The sequence below is a fragment of the Hylobates moloch genome, unplaced genomic scaffold (genome assembly GCF_009828535.3).
Source record: "Hylobates moloch isolate HMO894 unplaced genomic scaffold, HMol_V3 SCAFFOLD_4, whole genome shotgun sequence".
NCBI classification, from domain to species: Eukaryota; Metazoa; Chordata; class Mammalia; order Primates; family Hylobatidae; genus Hylobates; species Hylobates moloch.
The window spans coordinates 104711418-104730797 of NW_026652279.1; the positions used below are offsets into that span (position 1 = coordinate 104711418).

General features: G+C 42.3%; 2 protein-coding genes across 3 annotated transcripts in view; one reads left to right on the forward strand and one right to left on the reverse strand.

The window, feature by feature from the left end:
- LOC116467220 (SNRPN upstream reading frame protein-like) overlaps window positions 1–19380 on the reverse strand; it is a 62893-nt gene that overhangs the window by 31306 nt on the left and 12207 nt on the right. The window lies entirely within an intron of this gene.
- The window catches only part of DNAJC15 (DnaJ heat shock protein family (Hsp40) member C15), an 86780-nt gene continuing 76024 nt past the window's right edge, over window positions 8625–19380 (forward strand). For both annotated transcript variants that reach the window (XM_032150794.2, XM_032150795.2), the window contains exon 1: window positions 8625–8967. In XM_032150794.2, coding sequence (XP_032006685.1) covers window positions 8860–8967 — 108 coding nt within the window. In that variant the 5' untranslated portion in view covers window positions 8625–8859. The remainder of the gene's footprint in view (window positions 8968–19380) is intronic.

The window sequence follows — 19380 nt, forward strand, 5'->3', positions numbered from 1 at the left end:
GCTCATTGCAGGCTCCACCCCCCGGGGTTCACGCCATTCTCCTGCCTCAGCCTCCGGAGTAGCTGGGACTACAGGCGCCCGCCACCTCACCTGGCTAATTTTTTGTATTTTTAGTAGAGACGGGGTTTCACTGTGTTAGCCAGGATGGTCTTGATCACCTGACCTCCTGATCTGCCCGCCTCGGCCTCCCAAAGTGCTGGGATTACAGGCCTGAGCCACCGCACCCGGCCTTGACTCTATCCCTTTATCATCGAGTTCACTCCTTGGATCAGTTAGAATGCTGTGGTTACAAACACAGAAAACCCAACTAAAACTTGGCTTAAAAATAAGGTAATGGGGCCGGGCGGGGTGGCTCATGCTGGTAATCTCAGCACTTTGGGAGGCCGAGGCGGGCGGCTCACAAGGTCAGGAGATCAAGACCATTCTGGCTAACATGGTAAAACCCCGTCTCTACTAAAAATACAAAAAAATTAGCCAGGCGTGGTGGCACATGCCTGTAGTCCCAGCTACTTGGGAGGCTGAGGCAGGAGAATGGCGTGAACCCAGGAGGCGGAGCTTGCAGTGAGCCAAGATCGTGCCACTACACTCCAGCCTGGGCGACAGAGCGAAAGACTCCGACTAAAAAAAAAAAAAAAAAAAAGGTAATGATTTTCTCAACAAGTTAATAAATTTAAAAAGGTAGAGAAAGGGAATTTTTAAAATAAAATAGGACTAATATGACATAATGATTGTCTTCTTCTAGTTTTTGTTGCTATAAAAGAATACTATAGACTGGATAATTTGTAAAGAAAAGAACTTTATTTCTTACAGTTCTGGAAGTTGGGGAGTTGGTGCTGGTGTCTGGTGAGGGCCTTTGGGCTGCATCATCCCGTTGTGGAAAAGTGGAAGGGCAAGTAAGCACATGCAAAAGATAAAAGCAGGAGGGGCCGAGCTTGCTTTATAACAACTCACTCTAGCAACAACTAACCCTGTCCTATGATAATGGTATTACTCCACTTACGAGGAAGGAGCCCTCATTACCTAAACACCTCCTATTAGGCCTCAACTCCCAACACTGTTGCATTCAGTATTAAGTTTCAACATGAGTTTTGGAGGGGACATTCAAACTATAGCAACCATCTACTGCTATGCGTGGACTTTGTTTGGATCTGATGTGAACAAAGCAGCTATTTAAAAGTTTTCTGTAACAATGAAATTTGGATATTAGATGACATAAAAGGTGATCAGTAATTTTTGTTAGATGTCACAATGGTGCAGCTATGTCAGAAGATGTCCATATTTGGGAGGAATGTATACTGAAATGTCCAGAGTGAAATTTCTTGATGCGTTTTAAATACTTAATCATCAGAAAAAGGAAAATAAATGAAGAATTGTGGCAGAATTTTTTTTTTTTTTTTTTTTTTTTTTTTGAGACGGACTCTCGCTCTGCTGCGCAGGCTGGGGTTCCGTTGTGCAATCTCGGCTCACTGCAAGCTCCGCCTCCCGGGTTCACGCCATTCTCCTGCCTCAGCCTCTCCGAGTAGCTGGGACTACAGGCGCCCGCCACCACGCCTGGCTAATTTTTTTGTATTTTTAGTAGAGATAGGGTTTCACCGTGGTCTCGATCTCCTGACCTCGTGATCCGCCCGCCTCGGCCTCCCAAAGTGCTGGGATTACAAGCGTGAGCCACCACGCCTGGCCTGTGGCAGAATCTTGATAATTGTTGCATCTGGTTTTGGGAGATATGAGGGTTCATTATACTATTCTTTATACTTCTTCAATGTTTGCAATTTTAAATACAAAATTTAAAAAATTATAATAAAGGAAATTTTTACTCTCATAACTAAAAAGTTTAGAAACGGGGTAGACATGAAGTGAAGATTCATATAGTCAACAATATCATCAAGGACTCAGTTTCTTTTTAATTTCCTCATGGCTTTCAATGGTGTTTGCTTCATCCTAAGGCCATCTCTTCTCATGATATAGGGACCATATATCCTGGTTTGCTAGACAGTCTCAGTTATATCTATTGTCCTAACATAATTATTTATAGCACTATCTTTCTTTCAAATGTGACCTCGTTTTGGATGACAAATTAAATGGTCACCCTAGTTTATGGTTGTCAAATGACTGCCAACTACAATTAGTGCATCACGCTTCTCTGTTCATGTCCAGCTAAAGAGAGAAGCTGCTGTCCCAGAAATAACCGACAAACCTTTTCTATAATCCCGATGTCCCAGAAGGGCAAAGTGGCCATCCATGAAACAGACATCATGGCTAGAGTGATGGGATGCGTTGGTTGGCTTAGGTCAATCAGGGGCCACCCTGAGAATAGGGGACAAAGTCAATGGATGGGTCCATGGTAGGTGGGGCCAAGAGGGTTTAAATGTGGGGAAGAATCCAGTTAAAGCCACTATACTCCTCCTTGCCATATCTTCTGCCAGTGCCCTAGTTTAGGGCTCAGCATCTCTTAGACTATTGCAATAACTTTTTAGCTGATCTCCCTCCTTTTGCTTTGGCCTAGCACTACATTGCTGCCACAATGATCTTCTTAGTATGTAGGTCTGATCATGTCACTGCCAGATTCAACATTTTTTGATGTCCTGCTTTTACCTATGAGATAAAGTCTAAATGCCTCTGCTTATTATATAAAGCTGTTCAATACTTGGCCTTTGTCTAATTATCTGTCCACCCTCATTCATCTTCAGTCTTTTCTTTATACTTTAAACTTTAGGAAAACTGAATGACTTTAGTATTGTTTACATACAAGGCTTTCTCACACATTGTTTCCCCAAGTCTGCCTCAAATTTATCAGTTCAGCAAATTTGTTTTCATCCCCCCCTTGTCATCTTGATGCTGGCTTCTCCGACTCCTTCCTTGAACATTTCAGGCCCATTTTTGGTGCCCACTGCATTTTGTCATACAGTAAAGCCAGCCTCTTTTCTAACCAGACCAGGATAGTGGTTGGTGGGTTAATTGAAAAGCCAATTAAAATCTGAGATCACAACAATATACATATTTTAACCTTTTTTTTTTTTTGAGACGGAGTTTCACTCTTGTCACCCAGGCTGGTGTGCAATGGCGCGATCTCGGCCCCCTGCAACCTCTGCCTCCCAGGTTCAGGCAATTCTCCTGACTCAGTTTCCCGAGAGCCTGGGATTACAGGCACCCACTACCATGCCCACAATTTTTTTTTTTGAGACGGAGTCTTGCTCTGTCGCCCAGGCTGGAGTGCAGTGGTGTGATCTCGGCTCACTGCAACCTCCACTTCCCGGGTTCAAGCAATTCTCTGTCTCAGCCTCCCGAGTATCTGGGATTATAGGCGCCTGACACCATGTCTGGCTAATTTTTTATATTTTTAGTAGAGATGGGGTTTCACCATCTTGGCCAGGCTGGTCTTGAACTCCTGACCTCATGATCCACCCGTCTTGGCCTCCCAAAGTGCTGGAATTACAGGTGTGAGCCACGGTGCCCGGCCAGTAATTTTTGTATTTTTAGTAGAGATGGGGTTTCGTCATGTTGGCCAGGCTGGTCTCGAACCCCTGACCTCAGATGATCCACCTGCCTCAGCCTCCCAAAGTGCTGAGATTACAGGCATGAGCCACCGTGTCTGGACACTTTAACCATCTCACCAGGCTGGATCATCCAGTCTCTCACTGCAACCCCGGTTCACCAATCCCGGTTGTCTCACCTCCCAACACTGGTGCTGGGATTACAGGCGTGAGCCACCGGGCCCGGCCTTTTTTTTTTTTTTTACAACATATATAAATTACTGTTTCTCAGGCCGGGCGCGGTGGCTCAAGCCTGTAATCCCAGCACTTTGGGAGGCCGAGGTGGGCGGATCACAAGGTCAGGAGATCGAGACCATCCTGGCTAACACGGTGAAACCCCGTCTCCACTAAAAAAAATACAAAAAATTAGCCGGGCGTGTTGGCGGGCGCCTGTAGTCCCAGCTATTCGGGAGGCTGAGGCAGGAGAATGGCGTGAACCCGGGAGGCGGAGCTTGCAGTGAGCCGAGATCGCACCACTGCACTCCAGACTGGGGGACAGAGAAAGACTCCGTCTCAAAAAAAAAAAAAAAAAATTACTGTTTCTCAACCTTTTTCTTCATTATCTCCACCCAAAAGTTTTTTTTTACTTTTTCCCTAATAACACTCCCTCTACCCACATGAAATTTTAGTGTCACAACAGACACAATGTATGTGTACTCTATGTATATCTGCAGGGCTGCAGGGCCAAGGCCTTTTATTTGGATGTGGGTCCTCTGGTTCAGTTCTGCCTTGGATTTCTTCCACACTGGTAATCCATCCTCTATGATTCCTAATTTGAGTTTGTTTAAAATGAAGGTGGAGCAAGACATTTTAAAAGCAAACAGTATAGAATCATAGTCAGTGTTCGTGATTCTCTTCCCATGCTCACCATTCAACAGCTTTTTAAAAATAACTTGTTTTATCAAATCTTTCCAAGGCATTTAATTTCATTTTCATAAAAACAACTATTTCCTCTCCCACAATTATATTTTATCACTATGCAATGTTAGTCAGATTTTGTAATTTCAAAGACAAGACAATTGGTTGGGGATCAACACAACTGCTGGGGGAAGGAGGCAGAGCTAGTGAGAGAAAATACACAAGGAAATAAATTGGTAAAAGAGGTAACATAAATAAAATAGTAACTAACAATTTTGTAGAAGTTACTAAGTATTCTAAGAATACTGTTCTAAGAGCTTTACAAAAGTGAACTCATTTAATCCCCACAAGAGAGGTGCTATTATTATCACCTACTTTACTAATGAGGAAACTGAGGCACAGAGAGGTCAATTGTCTTTGTCAAAAGTCCTTTCAAACAATAAATTTTTAGAACATTTTCCACTGAGATGTTTCGAAGACATACTACCAATGCAATCTGCCTTTCTTTTACAAAGTCTATTGAACATAATGTAATCTGTCTTTGAAGTGCCATAACTAATAAAAGTAGGCCAATGAAAATTTAATATGGCCTCCCTTTTGGGTTTCACAAAAATATTTTTCTTTGTTCTCAAGAAGCTGGAAAATTGAGTTTAAATCAGGAAGAGATCCTTGTGGGGGAGAGGAAAGGACTTCATGGCCCTTTTTTCCACCCTTTCTTTGCTGAGGAGGGTGAATTTACCAAAGAACCAAAGGCTGGGAACTAAGTAATCTTTGTGGATGAGATTTTTCTTTAAAATTGGCTACATCTGCAGGAGTGGATGTCTGAGGCAGCAGTGGAATGAGGTCAGTCAAGTCTATAAGCAGCCAGCCATCTGCTCTCAATAGTTTGGGGTCTGAGCTGAGATGCAATCCTGCTGAGTCCACCTCACCTCCACCTTGCTATATTCTCCCCTTCCCACTTCTTCTATTCCCTTTTTCCTGGCTTCTGCTCTGAAAGCTTCTCTCCAGTTTCTGAGCAGGGGCAGTAGCTGCCCTAACAGGAGCTGAAGCTAACCTGGGTCTTGCTCTAATTGTTCATTTGTTTCAGGCCAGCAGCCTGTTACTGCTAGGGCCCAGCCGCTAGAATACTCCAAACTCCAAGGAATCAGAGACCTTATTTGTATGTTTGACTGTATAGGTCCAATGCCTAGCATAGTTCCTCATTATCTAACAGATACTCAATAAATATTTATTGAATAAATAAATAAATGGAAGAATGACCTGTAGGCCTTGATCCAATTCATTTGCTTAGTTTACTAGTGTCCTTCATAGTTGTAGACCCATTTAACAAAAATTAATTTCTGTAATGAGATTATTTTTGTGAAGAGTCCTGGAATATTTTTTACCCAGTCCTATGAATCACTGTTTTTCATTTCCTTCCATTTGTTTCCAGTTGAAATTTCTGGCATTTCCTCTCTTCCATCTAGAAAAATGTTACCAATTTTTACCTCATCTCAATGGCTAAGCCTTCACTAAACCTTCTCTGATGACCCCTGTTAAAAGTGGCCATTCCCTCCTGTAAACTCCAAGAGCACTATGGTTGTAACTCTTTTCATAAGTGCATTATACAAGTTGCTTCCATATCCTCTCGTTTTCTTTTTTATCCCTATGTAAACGAAAAGTTCTCTGAAAAGGAATTTAGAAGACAGAGACTGTCCCAATAAACAGTTTGCAAACCTGAGAGCCACAGATTTCAGTGTAAAAGGAAGGTTTGGCTCTATTTTAAGTTAGTCCTAGTTAGCCACTTGGGATCCATCTTGAAGGATTGGTTCTTTGAAGTTTGTATTTGTTTGCACAACTTCCCTGAGTCAGAATGTTGGACAAATGTTATTCTCCTTTTACAGGTAAGATTTGGAGAGGTTAATGGATATGTTCAGTTATACAAGCCCAGAAAATAATGGAGGTACACTAGAACTCAGACCTCTTCCTTATTCCTGTAACCACCCAATGGGTTTACTTTGCTGGCTGTCTAGACAGAGCCAATTTATAAAGACAGGGGAATTGCAATAGAGAAAGAGTAATTCATGCAGAGCTGGCTGTGCAGGAGACTGGAGTTTCATTATTACTCAAATCAGTCTCCCAGAGCATTCAGGGATCAGAATTATTTATTTATTTATTATTATTATTTTTTGAGACGGAGTCTCACTCTGTCACCAGGCTGGAGTGCAGTGGCACGGTCTCTGCTCACTGCAACCTCTGCCTCCCAGGTTCAAGCGATTCTCCTGCCTCAGCCTCCCGAGTAGCTGGGACTACAGGCGCCCACCACCACGCCCAGCTAATTTTTGTATTTTTAGTAGAGACGGGGTTTCACCATGTTGGCCAGGATGGTCTCACTCTCTTGACCTCATGATCCGCCCGCCTCCGCCTCCCAAAGTGCTAGGATTACAGGCATGAGCCACCGCGCCCGGCTGGGGATCAGAATTTTTAAGGACAACTTGGTGAGTAGGGGGAAGCCAGTGAGCTGGGAGTGCTGATTGCTCAGGTCAAAGATGAAATCATAGGGAGTCCAAGTTGTCTTCTTGCGTTATCAGTTCCTGGGTGGGGGCCACGAGATCAGATGAGCCAGTTTATTGATCTGGGTGATGCCAGCTGATTCATCAAGTGCAGGGTCTTGCAAAATATCTCAAGCACTGGTGGTAGTTTTTACAATAGTGATGTTAGCTCCGGCAGCAATTTGGGGAGAGTCAGAATCTTGTAGCCTCCAGCTGCATGACTCCTACATCATAATTTCTAATCTTGTGGCTAATTTGTTAGTCCTACAAAGGCAGTCTAGTCCCCAGGCAAGCAGGAGGTTTGTTTTGGGAAAGGGCTGTTATCATCTTTGTTTCAAACTATAAACTATGAATTACATTTCTCCCAAAGTTAGTTTGGCCTATGGCCAGGAATGTACAAGACAGCTTGGAGGTTAGAAGCCAGATGGTGTTGATTAGGTCAGATCTCTTTCTCAGTTGTAATTTTGCAACGGCGGTTTAATTCCCAGTCCAGTTCTCTTTATACTGCTGTGCAATGCATGTGCTCATGTTCTGGTATGTATTATTATTCTGTGTCAGTGTTATCTTCCCTACAAGATTGTAAATTTCTAGGACCTAACTTCTTAGGCATGCTAATAATATTAACTAAGTGAACAAATTAATAGACCCTCAAAACTTTAAATTCAGGAATAGAAAAAAAAAATAAAGCTTTTTCTTCCTGTCAGCTGATTTTGCAAAGGGTGTAAGGAGCCAAAGAGCTGCCAAGTTGGTACAGAAGTTGGAAAACACCATAAGCTTCAACTGCTGGTTAATTTTTGCTCTAAAAAGCTTGATGGAGCCCAGGCGTGGTGACTCACGCCTGTAATCTCAGCACTTTGGGGGGCTGAAGCGGGCAGATCACCCGAGGTCCGGAGTTTGAGACCAGCCTGGCCAACATGGTGAAACCTTGTCTCTACTAAAAATACACAAATTAGCCAGGTGTGGTGGCAAGTGTCTTTAATCCCAGATACTCGGGAGGCAGAGGTTGCAGTGAGCCAGAGATTGCGCCACTGTATTCAGCCTGGGCAACAGAGCGAGACTCCTTCTCAGAAAAAAAAAAAAAAAAAGCTTAATAATAAAATGGGCTTTTATATATACAAATCAGCACAAACTCATTTGAGGAAGAGTAAGATTTACCTACTTGCTTACAACTTTTTTTCCCCTGCCTCAGGCTCCTGAGTAGCTGGGATTACAGGGACGCACCACCACACCCAGCTAATCTTTGTATTTTTAGTAGAGACGAGGTTTCACCATGTTGGCCAGGTTGGTGTGATCCACCCTCCTCGGACTCCTAAAGTGCTGGGATTACAGCGTGAGCCATCGCACCCGGCCACAACTTTCTTCTGCGTAATTTCACCTTAAATACAGCATTTACTTGGGGGTGGAGTAAGCAAATTGCCTCTTCAATTTCTCTCCCGGGGTGGGAGAACTGTGGCATTAAACAGAAGTGCGAACAGTAGTTGAGGGTGGGAAGAAAGGCTGCCCGGAAGGAGGTCAGGGAAGCTCAGGCAAGCCCACCCTCAGGCACTACAGCTAGACTCCGAGCTTACTCGGCAGGCATCTGATTCGACCAACATCAGTTCGCAGGGCTTAAGCCCAGTCCCTTAGGGCGGCCTGGGGAGGGGCCAGGCCCAAGTATATAAAGCTCCCTGAGTGTCAGGGTTGGCTTTGCGCCTGCGAGTGTGATTCAAGAACGTCCCAGAGCTCTTGGCTCTTTTCGAAGTGTGACCCCCCCCTCAGGCTTGCACGGGACACGTTACCTAGCTCGGGTGAGAAGGATATCTTCTGGGACCCTCGCCTTTAATAGCACAACGAGCGCAGAGTCCACTGGATCTGCGAGAAGAAACCGCGCTAACTAGTTTGTCCCTACGGCCGCCTCGTAGTCAGTGCCGCGGCGCCTTGAGTCTCCGGGCAGCATTGCCATGGCTGCTCGTGGTGTCATCGCCCCCGTTGGCGAGAGTTTGCGCTACGCTGAGTACTTGCAGTCCTCCGCTCAACAGCCCGACGCCGACGTCGACCAGCAGAGACTGGTGAGTCCTGCCAGCGGCCCCCACCCCTGTCTAGCTCCCTTGTAGTTTCTGCTTCAGCCCCCTCTACCGCCTCACCCTTGAACCTTTGTACTCCCCCGCATTCGCTCACCGTCTGTGCCCTAACTAGCGCTCATTTGTTCTGTGGAGAGACCACTTTGTGCTGGGCTTTGACGTCTGGGCGTGGAAGACGGAGCAGTTCTGAGGATCTGGCTCCTCAAGGAGCTTCCAGTCTTGTCTGGGACACAAACCAGAAAATAGGCAATTGCAAATACGGTATAATAAGTGCTGTATGGGGATTTTCCTGTCTCATAGGAGGCCCTAATACCGTCTTGCAGGGGATGTGGTGGGATCAGGGACGCCTCTTGGAGAAAGCTGTAGTTAAAAATTAAGATCTGAATGAATAAAAACAGTCCATTCAGCAAAGAGAAGGGGAAAAACTGTTTCGGGTACCAGGAGTACTATCTCCAAAGTCTCCGGCACAGAAACAGGGCCCAGTTGGAAACTGCAAGTGGTGTATTCAGGATGACCTGTAGAGCTGGAAAAAGGAAGGGTCTAACAGAAAACTGTCTAACAGAAACATATAGTGAGCCACATACGTCTCGCTTTGTCGCCCAGGCTGGAGTGCAGTGGCAGGATCTCGGCTCACACTGCCAGCTCCGCCTCCCGGGTTCACGCCATTCTCCTGCCTCAGCCTCCCAAGTAGCTGGGACTACAGGCACCTGCCACCACGCCCGGCTAGTTTTTTGTATTTTTAGTAGAGACGGGGTTTTACCGTGTTAGCCAGGATGGTCTCGATCTCCTGACCTCGTGATCCGCCCACCTCGGCCTCACAAAATGCTGGGATTACAGGCGTGAGCCACCGCGCCTGGCGTATTTTTACGTTTTTTGTAGCCATGTTAAACAAGTGAAGAGACACAGATGGGTTTAATTTTAGCAGTGTATTTTCTTTAACCTGATACGTGCACAGTTGCACGGTAATATTTCAACATTCAATATGAAAAATTGGTGGTTTAGGTTTGTAATCCCTGCGCTTTAGGAAGCCCAGGCAGGAGGATCACTTGAGGCCATGAGTTTGGAGGCCAGCCTGGGCAACGTAGGAGACCCCATCTCTGAAAAAAAAAAAAAAAAAAAAAAAAAAAAAAAAAATTAACTGGGCGTGGTGGTGTGAGCCTGTAGTCCTAGCTGCTTGGGAGGCTGGATCTGGAGAATCACTTGAGCCCAGGAGTTTGAGGTTATAGTGAGCTATGATTTCGCCACTGCACTCCAGCCTGAGAGACAGAGCTAGACCCTGTCTCCAACAAAGAAAAAAAAAATGAGGCAATAGAGATTTAGAAAGTTTTAAGTAACTTGTCCAGGATCATCCCTGGTAAGTGGCAGATCTACGATTCCAAATGCTACACTTTTTCCACTATGACTTGCTGACTCCTTTGAAATAAGGATTTCTGGATATAGTATTCAGTGTATGATATAGCTGAACAAGATTAGGCAGAAGTAATCCTTTTGTGGAGAGTTGTAAAAATCCCAGTATCAGGCTTTCAAGGTAGTTGGGAGCTGTGGTAATTGGAAGATAGAACTAATATTGGTGACTTTTACATCTGTAGGTATTTTTACTTGGAAGAGGAGAGAGTTTACAGAATCCAGAGTACCAGATAGGAAGCATCTTTAGTAGTCCAGGTACTTGAAGGCTAAAGTGTAAGCCAGTGATTCTCAAACTGTCTGTGTCCTGTAATATCCTGAAATCCTGAAGTCAGATTCATAGACAATAAAATCTACCTGTAAACATAACTTTTAATAATCAATATAATACTTTGAGACATAAAGATGAAATATTTTATTAGAAAATAACATGTCTACAGGCTGCGAGCGGTGTCTTGCTCCTATAATCCCAGCAATTTGGGAGGCTGAGGTAGGCGGATCACTTGAGGTCAGGAGTTCGAGACCAGCCTGGCCAACAGGGCAAAACCCTGTCTCTACTGAAAATACAAAAATTAGCTGGGCATGGTAGCACATGTCTGTAATTCCAGCTAGTAGGAAGGCTGAGGCAGAAGAATTGCTTGAACCCAGGGGGCAGAGGTTGCAGTGAGGGGAGATCACGCCACTGCACTCCAGCCTGGGCGACAGAGTGAGACTGTCTCAAAAAAAAGAAAATAACATGTTAACATGTCTACAATTTAAATATGTAAATACTTAGACATTACTACATTAGAAAACATAATGAAGTAATTATTAGTTGCTGGCATATTGCACCAATTTGTAGAATCACTGCGTATGTGACAGCTACCAATGCAAATTGTTTATCAAATGTATTATATTGGCTTTTCAAATAGCAGAAGGACCATTGTTCTTTACAAACTTATTTCTCCCAAATGGCGAACAATTTCTGGTAAAAACTTGAACAAAATAGTGGAATCTCCCTCAATTTACATGGCACTTGCACTTGTGGAAGATTCAGTCTGTACTAAAACAGTGTAGTAATGATATATTCATATATAATAAAGTTCTGGACTAAGATTATCATAAACTTTTCACCTTAATCTTTTAAAATTGAGGGATGCAAACAGTTCTTTGTTATACAGGCTTGTCTCATATATTTTAGGACTTCTACGATCAGTAGTCCCCCATCCACCAAATATCCTCCCTTCTATTCAAATTATTGTGCAACCAAACAGAGCCTCATGTACTTGCAGAATGTCCCTAAGGGGTGGTTCTGCTTCTTTTGGGAGTTGTTGGTCCAGGCAATGACCAATAATGAGGCAGAAGATTGTTGATAATAACTTTAGGGAACTTGGAACTACCGAAAGCCATGAGAAGCTGACAAAAGGTAAATATTAGGAAAGAAAAAAAAAATGGCCTAGGTGTGAGGCATATTTGGAAATCTTATTGAAAATAGAAAATAATGTTTGTCAATGAGTTAAAGAAAAAAACTTTCACACTGTATTTTAAAAATGTAATTCATTTTAAGGTTTATGAAATATATCTTTTTGGGCTGGACACGGTGGCTCATGCCTGTAATTCTAGCAATTTGGAAGGTCAGGTGGGAGGATTACTTGAGCCCAGGGGTTCCAGACCCAGGCTGGGCAACATAGTGAGATCCCTGTCTCTCTAAAAGAAAAATCAAAAAGAAATAAATATGTCTTGTCATATTTGTTAAATAACTTTTTCTTAGGTAAGCTTCTCTTTTGAAACTAAGAACTAATGTTCATTAGCCTGCTTAGGAGATTAAAATAGGCAAAATATGTAGCATCTTGAATAAAGTAGCATTTTACAATTAATGGTTTAATAGAAGTCATAATCAAACTTTGCACTAGCAAAGCTGTTTCTCATGGAAAAGTAGAAAAGGAACTTTTTTTTTTTTTTTTTTGAGACAGAATCTCGCTCTGTCGCCCAGGCTAGAGTGCAGTGGCAGGATCTCAGCTCACTGCAAGCTCCGCCTCCCGGGTTCACGCCATTCTCCTGCCTCAGCCTCCCGGGTAGCTGGGACTACAGGCGCCCGCCACCACGCCCGGCTAATTTTTTATATTTTTAGTAGAGATGGGGTTTCACCGTGGTCCCGATCTCCTGACCTCGTGATCCGCCCACCTCGGCCTCCCAAAGTGCTAGGATTACAAGCGTGAGCCACCGCGCCCAGCCGAAAAGAAACTTTAAGAGGAGATTATTATCAAATTTTAAAGCAGTTTGAACAAAACTCAGTTTGTATGAAATAGTAGTCATTTGGTTTCCATTACTTTCCTGAAAATTGTAGCTCCTATTATTTTTATTTTTCTTCAATTTTTATTTTAAGTTCCGGGGTACATTTGTGCACGTTTGTTACACAGGTAAATGTGTGCCGTGGTAATTTGCTGCACAGATTGTCTCACCATCTAGGTATTAAGCCCAGCATGCATTAGCTATTCTTCCTGATGCTCTCCCTCCTCCCACCGCCACAACTCTTGTTATTATTAGGATAGTGTAACATGTAAAAAAACTAGACACATATGTTTCATTATAAATAATCCTGATACGTGAAAACTAAAACCTGTCAAACATACATTTTCAGGCATTTATTCATTTCCAAAAATAAGACAGTACTTTTACTATTTTGCAATGATAACATGATTTAAAACATGTTTTAACAATACTTTGAAGCTTACATTGGTAATCACATGGATTATGTACTGTATACCTATATTTTTAACTTTTTTTTTTTTTTTTTTGAGATGGAGTCTCGCTCTGTTGCCCAGGCTGGAGTGCATTGGTGGGATCTTGGCTCACTGCAGCCTCTGCCTCCCAGGTTCACCTGAGTCTCCAGCCTCAGCCTCCCAAGTAGCTGGGACCACAGGCGCCTGCCACCACGCCTAGCTAATTTTTGTATTTTCAGTAGAGATGGGGTTTCCCCATGTCAGCCAGGCTGGTCTCAAACTCCTGACCTCAAGTGATCCACCCTCCTCAGCCTCCCAAAGTGCTGGGATTTTGGGTGAGCCACCACACCCGGCCTAACTGATTCTTCCCCACTGTTTTTTACACCATAACAGGAGGCTAGAATGTTAAGTTTCATGGACAGTGACTTTATTTGTTCTCTGGTATGTATTTCTAGCATTTATAATGGTGCCTGATGTGTGGTAAACATTCCAAAAAGAAATTGTTGAATGAATGAATGTTATTCTTGAATGTGAAGAAATGAGAATAACTTTTCTTTCAGTGAATGGAGTAAGAATTTCCAGATGTCTACCAGTGAGTACCATACACAAAAATAGAAAATTCAGCTTATTTAAAATGTAGCTCATTATAGTCTTCCCTGAACATGCTGATTCTCCTCTTCTTTCCCCCTTTCTTGACTAGTGCCATCATCTCCACTTTCTCCTTTACTTCCACCATTCAGTTCGTCAGTCACTTAGCCTCATCTCTGTACTTTTTTTCATGGTATTCCTTCCCTTGCTGTTCTCTTAGTCTTTATTGTTTCTTCTCTGGCCTGTAGTGATCGCCTTTAAAAACAAGTCTCTTTGCTTCTGGTATTGTATCCTTTCTAAACTTCACACTGCCATCAGTTATTTTTCTACAATACAGACTTGTTAATGATACCATCCCTTTTTATGAGTTGAACAGCATCTAAACCTTTCTCAGGATCTTACACAGGACTCTTCATGTACTGATCCTCAAATGACATATCCAGCCACATTTCCCATCCCCTACATTGCACTGTACCCTGTACTATAGTTACATTAAGTTTCCTTCATGAAATTTTATGGTTCTGTGACTTTACTAGAGCTTTCTCTTCTGAAATTCTTTTCCTGGCTAACTCCTATTCATTTTTTTAAGACACATCCAATGTGAAGCCTTCCCTGACCCCAGTTCCCTTTGCCTAGTAGAAGAAAATTGTTTTATACTGTGTGTTTCCTTAGGAAGTTGCACAAGTTTTTATTATAGTTTATTAAGATACATCAAAATTATTTATATTTGTATAAGCACCTATGGTGTGAAGTCCTCGGGAAACACGTATCTGTGATTGGCATTGTAATTGGCACATGATAGTTATTTAATTGTCTATGAAATAGCTATTAACTTCTATTATTATTGAGCAACTTAATAAATAAACATGGATATTTGATTTTAATATCATATTGACACCTGTATTTTTTCCTCGTAGGGTCCTCTTATATGTTAGCCTCTAAGGGAGAGCAAGAGTCTGTGTCTGTCTTGCTCATTGCTTTTTCCCCAGAACTTAGCATAAGTCCTGGCACATGCCAAATGAATGTTTATATATTTATGTGGTAAAAGCTAAATAAGTATTTGTTGAATGAGTGAATAGTCTCCGTCTTTCCTCTCTCCATCACAACTACCACCCCTCTTGTGAGGAGGAAGAATACTTTTTTTCTTCTTCGTTTCCCTCTGGTACAACTCTTGTTTTTCTTGGACTGAAATGTTCAGTCTCAAAATAGAAGTTTTAGCATTTTATAGCACTTTCAGGCAATTTATATTTATCTAAAAAGTTATTTACTGCTTATGTGAGAATAAAATGCCATAGGGAACTTGTGAACAATTTTGGTGCCTTTTTTTTTTTCCAGCTGTAGCAGCTATGATGGAGTGATCTTTTTTCCCAGTTTTCAGAAATTTTTTGATTCATGGTAGTGGAACATTTAAAGTAATTTTTCTGTTTTTTTTAATTGTTGTTGTTGTTATTTTGGTTTTCTAGTGGATATTTGAAACCAGGCAGTGGTAACAGATATACGGCCCATTTGTTGATTTGCTGGCATTATTTAAATAATGTTTCTTCTCTTTGAAATATGCCTTTTTAACTAAAATTAGATATTCTTTATAGATGGGGATGAAGTTTTAAGAATACTCATTCTCTAATCAGTTCCCAACGTAGTATCAGGCACATGGTTGCTCTGCCTCATAAATTGTTGAATCATTAAATTAACAAATGAATGAAACCAACTAGCTTGGAGATAAGTAGATTAGGGAGATGTTATAGAATGATGAACGGACAGCCTTAAGGAATTAAAGAATAAGATAAATGAGACTATGCCTCTTTGACTTGTAATAGGAGAGGCCTAAAATGTAAATATCTAATAAATATGTGTATAATCAGAGTACGTATAATACTCTGACTTCTGATGTGCTTTTTCAAGTTTTGATCATTGCTTATTAATATCTCCAATAACACAGGCAGTCTCCAACTTAGAAATAGGTTCTGTTTTTAAAATTTGTCAATTAAATTCATTTTAATAGATTTTTGGGTAACACCAAATATATGGAAGCTATAAACTAAGTGTGTATGGGGAGGATATAAATAAACCAAGATTGCCACCCTCAAGGGCAGAGGATAGCAAACTTAATTTGCAAAGGGTTAGACTGTAAACATTTCAGGCTCTGCAGACCATATAGCCTCTGGCACACATTTACCTGTGTAACAAACCTGCACATCTAGCTGCAACTACACTGTTGTAGACTGAACACATAGACAATAAATAAATGTGGCCATGTTCCAGTAAAACTGTTTATGAAAACAATTGCTCTAGGAGGCATATTTGGAGCAAATTTAAATGCCCAATTAAAGACAGGCTCTCTAAGTGCTGTCATATTTTTGTTCATTTATTTATTCATCCATTTAACACTTTATGGAGTCGTACATTATTAGGTAAGGTTCTGAGTCTAAGTGCTATAGTGGATACAAAGATGAATCAAATATGCATTTTTTCCTCAAGGGACTTGACCAGAAACTAAACCTAGACTCCCAGACTAGGAACTCCCCATCAGTGGAGATCCTGTCTGATTCACTTTTGAGAATGACTTCTAGGGCCAAGCACAGCACGGGATAGGTTGCAGATACTTAGTAAATGTCTTTTCAAGGGTGAGTGAATGAAAGACTAAGGCATAGGTGTCTTAAGATAAATATATGGATAAAATGCTTGATTTCGTAGGAATGAGCCATTGTTTCTTATTTGGGAAATCAGAGAAAACTTTGTGAAAAGTGAGTTGAATGAGTTGAACATTGAGAAAAGGGAAGAATATGAGCTAAGTTAAAAAGATAACAAAATCTTAGGCAGAGGTAGCAAATTCAGATGCTTAAAGGGGCAGGCAGGTGGCACAAATGAGTGAGGGGATGACTGGGTTAAATGGTATTGCATTATATGAGTGATGATTATAGCAAAATGAGAGAGCACTTGCTTTTCTAAAGGAGGCAGATCATTGGAATAAACCATTATTACCAGATGTTTGATTTTTCAAAAGAAACCAGAAAGAGATAAACAAGTTTTTCTAAAATGTAGGTTATATCAAGGAGGAAAAATAAGGAAAGGTAGGTTGGGTTACAACTGTAGATAGCTCCACATGGCAGGTTAAGGAATGTGGACTAAATTTGTAGGCAGTTAATTTTGTAGGAGTTGTGTGGATCAGTGGAGGCCTTCAGGAGAATCAAGCCCAGAGCAGTGTTTAAGAAGGGTTAGAAACTAAACCTAGACTCCTAGACTGGGAACTCCTCAGCAGCGGAGATGCTGTAGAAGAGGACAAGCCTGGTTGAAAATGCATTACAGTGGGCAGTACTCTGGGAGTGTAGAGGAGGAGATGATGGCAGCAATAAGAGTGATGATAGCTGAAATGTTTTGTGCCAGGCTTTATGCTAATGTTTTAAATGCATGAACTCATTTAGTCTATATAATAACCCTAGGAGGTATAGATACTACTACTATTATAACCCTCTACTTGTAGATGAATAAATTGAGGCTTAAAGCACTGAAATAATTTGTGCAAAGTCACACATTTGAGAAGTAGATGAATCCCAGAGGTACTCTGCTTTGTTGCCTCTGTGCTCTTACTCAGAATATTCTCTTTGTTTCTCTTTTTTTTTTTTTTTTTTTTTTTTGAGACGGAGTCTCGCTCTGTTACCCAGGCTGGAGTGCAGTGGCGCGATCTCGGCTCACCGCAAGCTCCACTTCCCAGGTTCACGCCATTCTCCTGCCTCAGCCTCCCGAGTAGCTGGGACTACAGGCGCCCGCTACCACGCCCGGCTAATTTTTTGTGTTTTTAGTAGAGATGGGGTTTCACTGTGTTAGCCAGGATAGTCTCGATCTCCTGACCTCGTGATCCGCCCGCCTCGGCCTCCCAAAGTGCTGGGATTACAGGCGTGAGCCACCGCGCCTGGCCCTCTTTGTTTCTCTTTCCCCTTCAACTTTTTAAATTATGTCAAGGTCTAACTAGGAAAACATATAACTTAAATAATATAAAACAAGGGAAATGTAACTCAAGGAATTGGCTTCATAGCTAGTGGAGTTGTTGAGAAACGAAACAGGATGGTGAAGCAATTCAGAGATTGGGAATAGCAAGGAACCAGTAGCACTCCTAGAGCTGTAGGCCAAAGGGAGGAGTTGGTGTTTTTCAAAACCACTCTACGTTAATTGGAACCATGGATGTCTGTTAAGGGGGAGCTGGAGCCACTGCTGCTGCTGGAGCTGTTGCTAAAGACGGAGAGAAAGGGGCGGTAATACCGTGGATTCTTCCGTCTTTTCACTGTCCAGTCTTTCACCATTGCATCCCATTGGTCTGACTCTACTGGGAGCCAGCTGACAAAAGAGCCTGTAGGACTTAGCTCTTCTAACAGAACAGAGAATAGCCAAGGAATTGATTGTGAATGCAGATGGGCCTGCGACCAACACATTATCTATTTTCAGCTGTAATTTGAGTTCCATTGATATTGAGAAATTTGAAAGCACAGTCTCCTAAAAGCAGTGTTAGAAAACACCTTTTGAAATGCTAAGTATTCCCTTAATCCACAGTGTAAGGGAAACAGTATTATTTTGTGGAATTCCATTTGCACTGTCTCCAATAGCATTTCCATGCTATTGGAGACAAAATAAGTACTGTTGCCAAGCGTGGTGGCTCACACTTGTAATCCTGGCACTTTGGGAGGCCAAGGTGGGCACATCAGTTGAGGCCAGGAGTTCAAGACCAGCCTGGTCAATATAGCGAAACCCCACCTTTAATAAAAAATACAAAAATTGGCCGGGTGTGGTGGCGCACACCTGTAGTCCCAGCTACTCGGGAGGCTGAGGCAGGAGAATACCTTAACCTGGGAGGTGGAGGCTGCAGTGAACCCAGATCACACCACTGCACTCTAGCCTGGGTGACAGAGCAAGACCGTCTCAACAACAACAAAAAGAAGTAAGCACTGTTAGCTTATAAAGAAAAGAGGTTTAATTGGCTCATGGTTCCATAGGCTGTACAGGAAGCATGATGCTGGCATCTGCTCAGTGTCTGGAGAGACCTTGCAAAACTTACAATCATGGCAGAAGACAGAGTGGGAGCCACCACTTCACATGGCCAGAGCGGGAGGAAGACAGAGAGACAGGGAGGTGCTGCATACCCCCAGAAAACCACATCTCGCAAGAACTCACTATCACAGGAATAGCACCAAGGGGATGGTGCTAAACCACCCATGAGAAATTGCCGCCATGACCCAATCATTTCCCACCAGGCCCCACCTCCCACATTGGGGATTACAATTGAAAGTGAGATTTGCTCAGGGACACAGATCCAAACCATATCAAGACAATATAGTGAGACCCCATTTCTACAGAAAACTTAAAAAATTAGTCACTTGTGGTGGCACATGCCAGTAGTCTTTGTTTCTTGTGAGGCTGAGGTGGTAGGATCAGCTGAGCCAAGGAGTTCAAGTTACAGTGAATTATGATCATACCAGTGCACTGCAGCCTGGGTGACAGAGTGAGACCCTATTGGAAAAAAATAATAAACCAATATTGATACATTATTATTAACTCAAGTCATATTTTATTCAGATTCCCATGCTTTTTAGCTGATGTCCTTTTTCTGTTCCAAGATCCCAACCAGGTACCACATTACATTTAGTTTTCGTGTCACTTTTGGCTCCTTGTGGCTGTGACAGTTTTTCAGACTTGCCTTATTTTTGATGACCTTGAC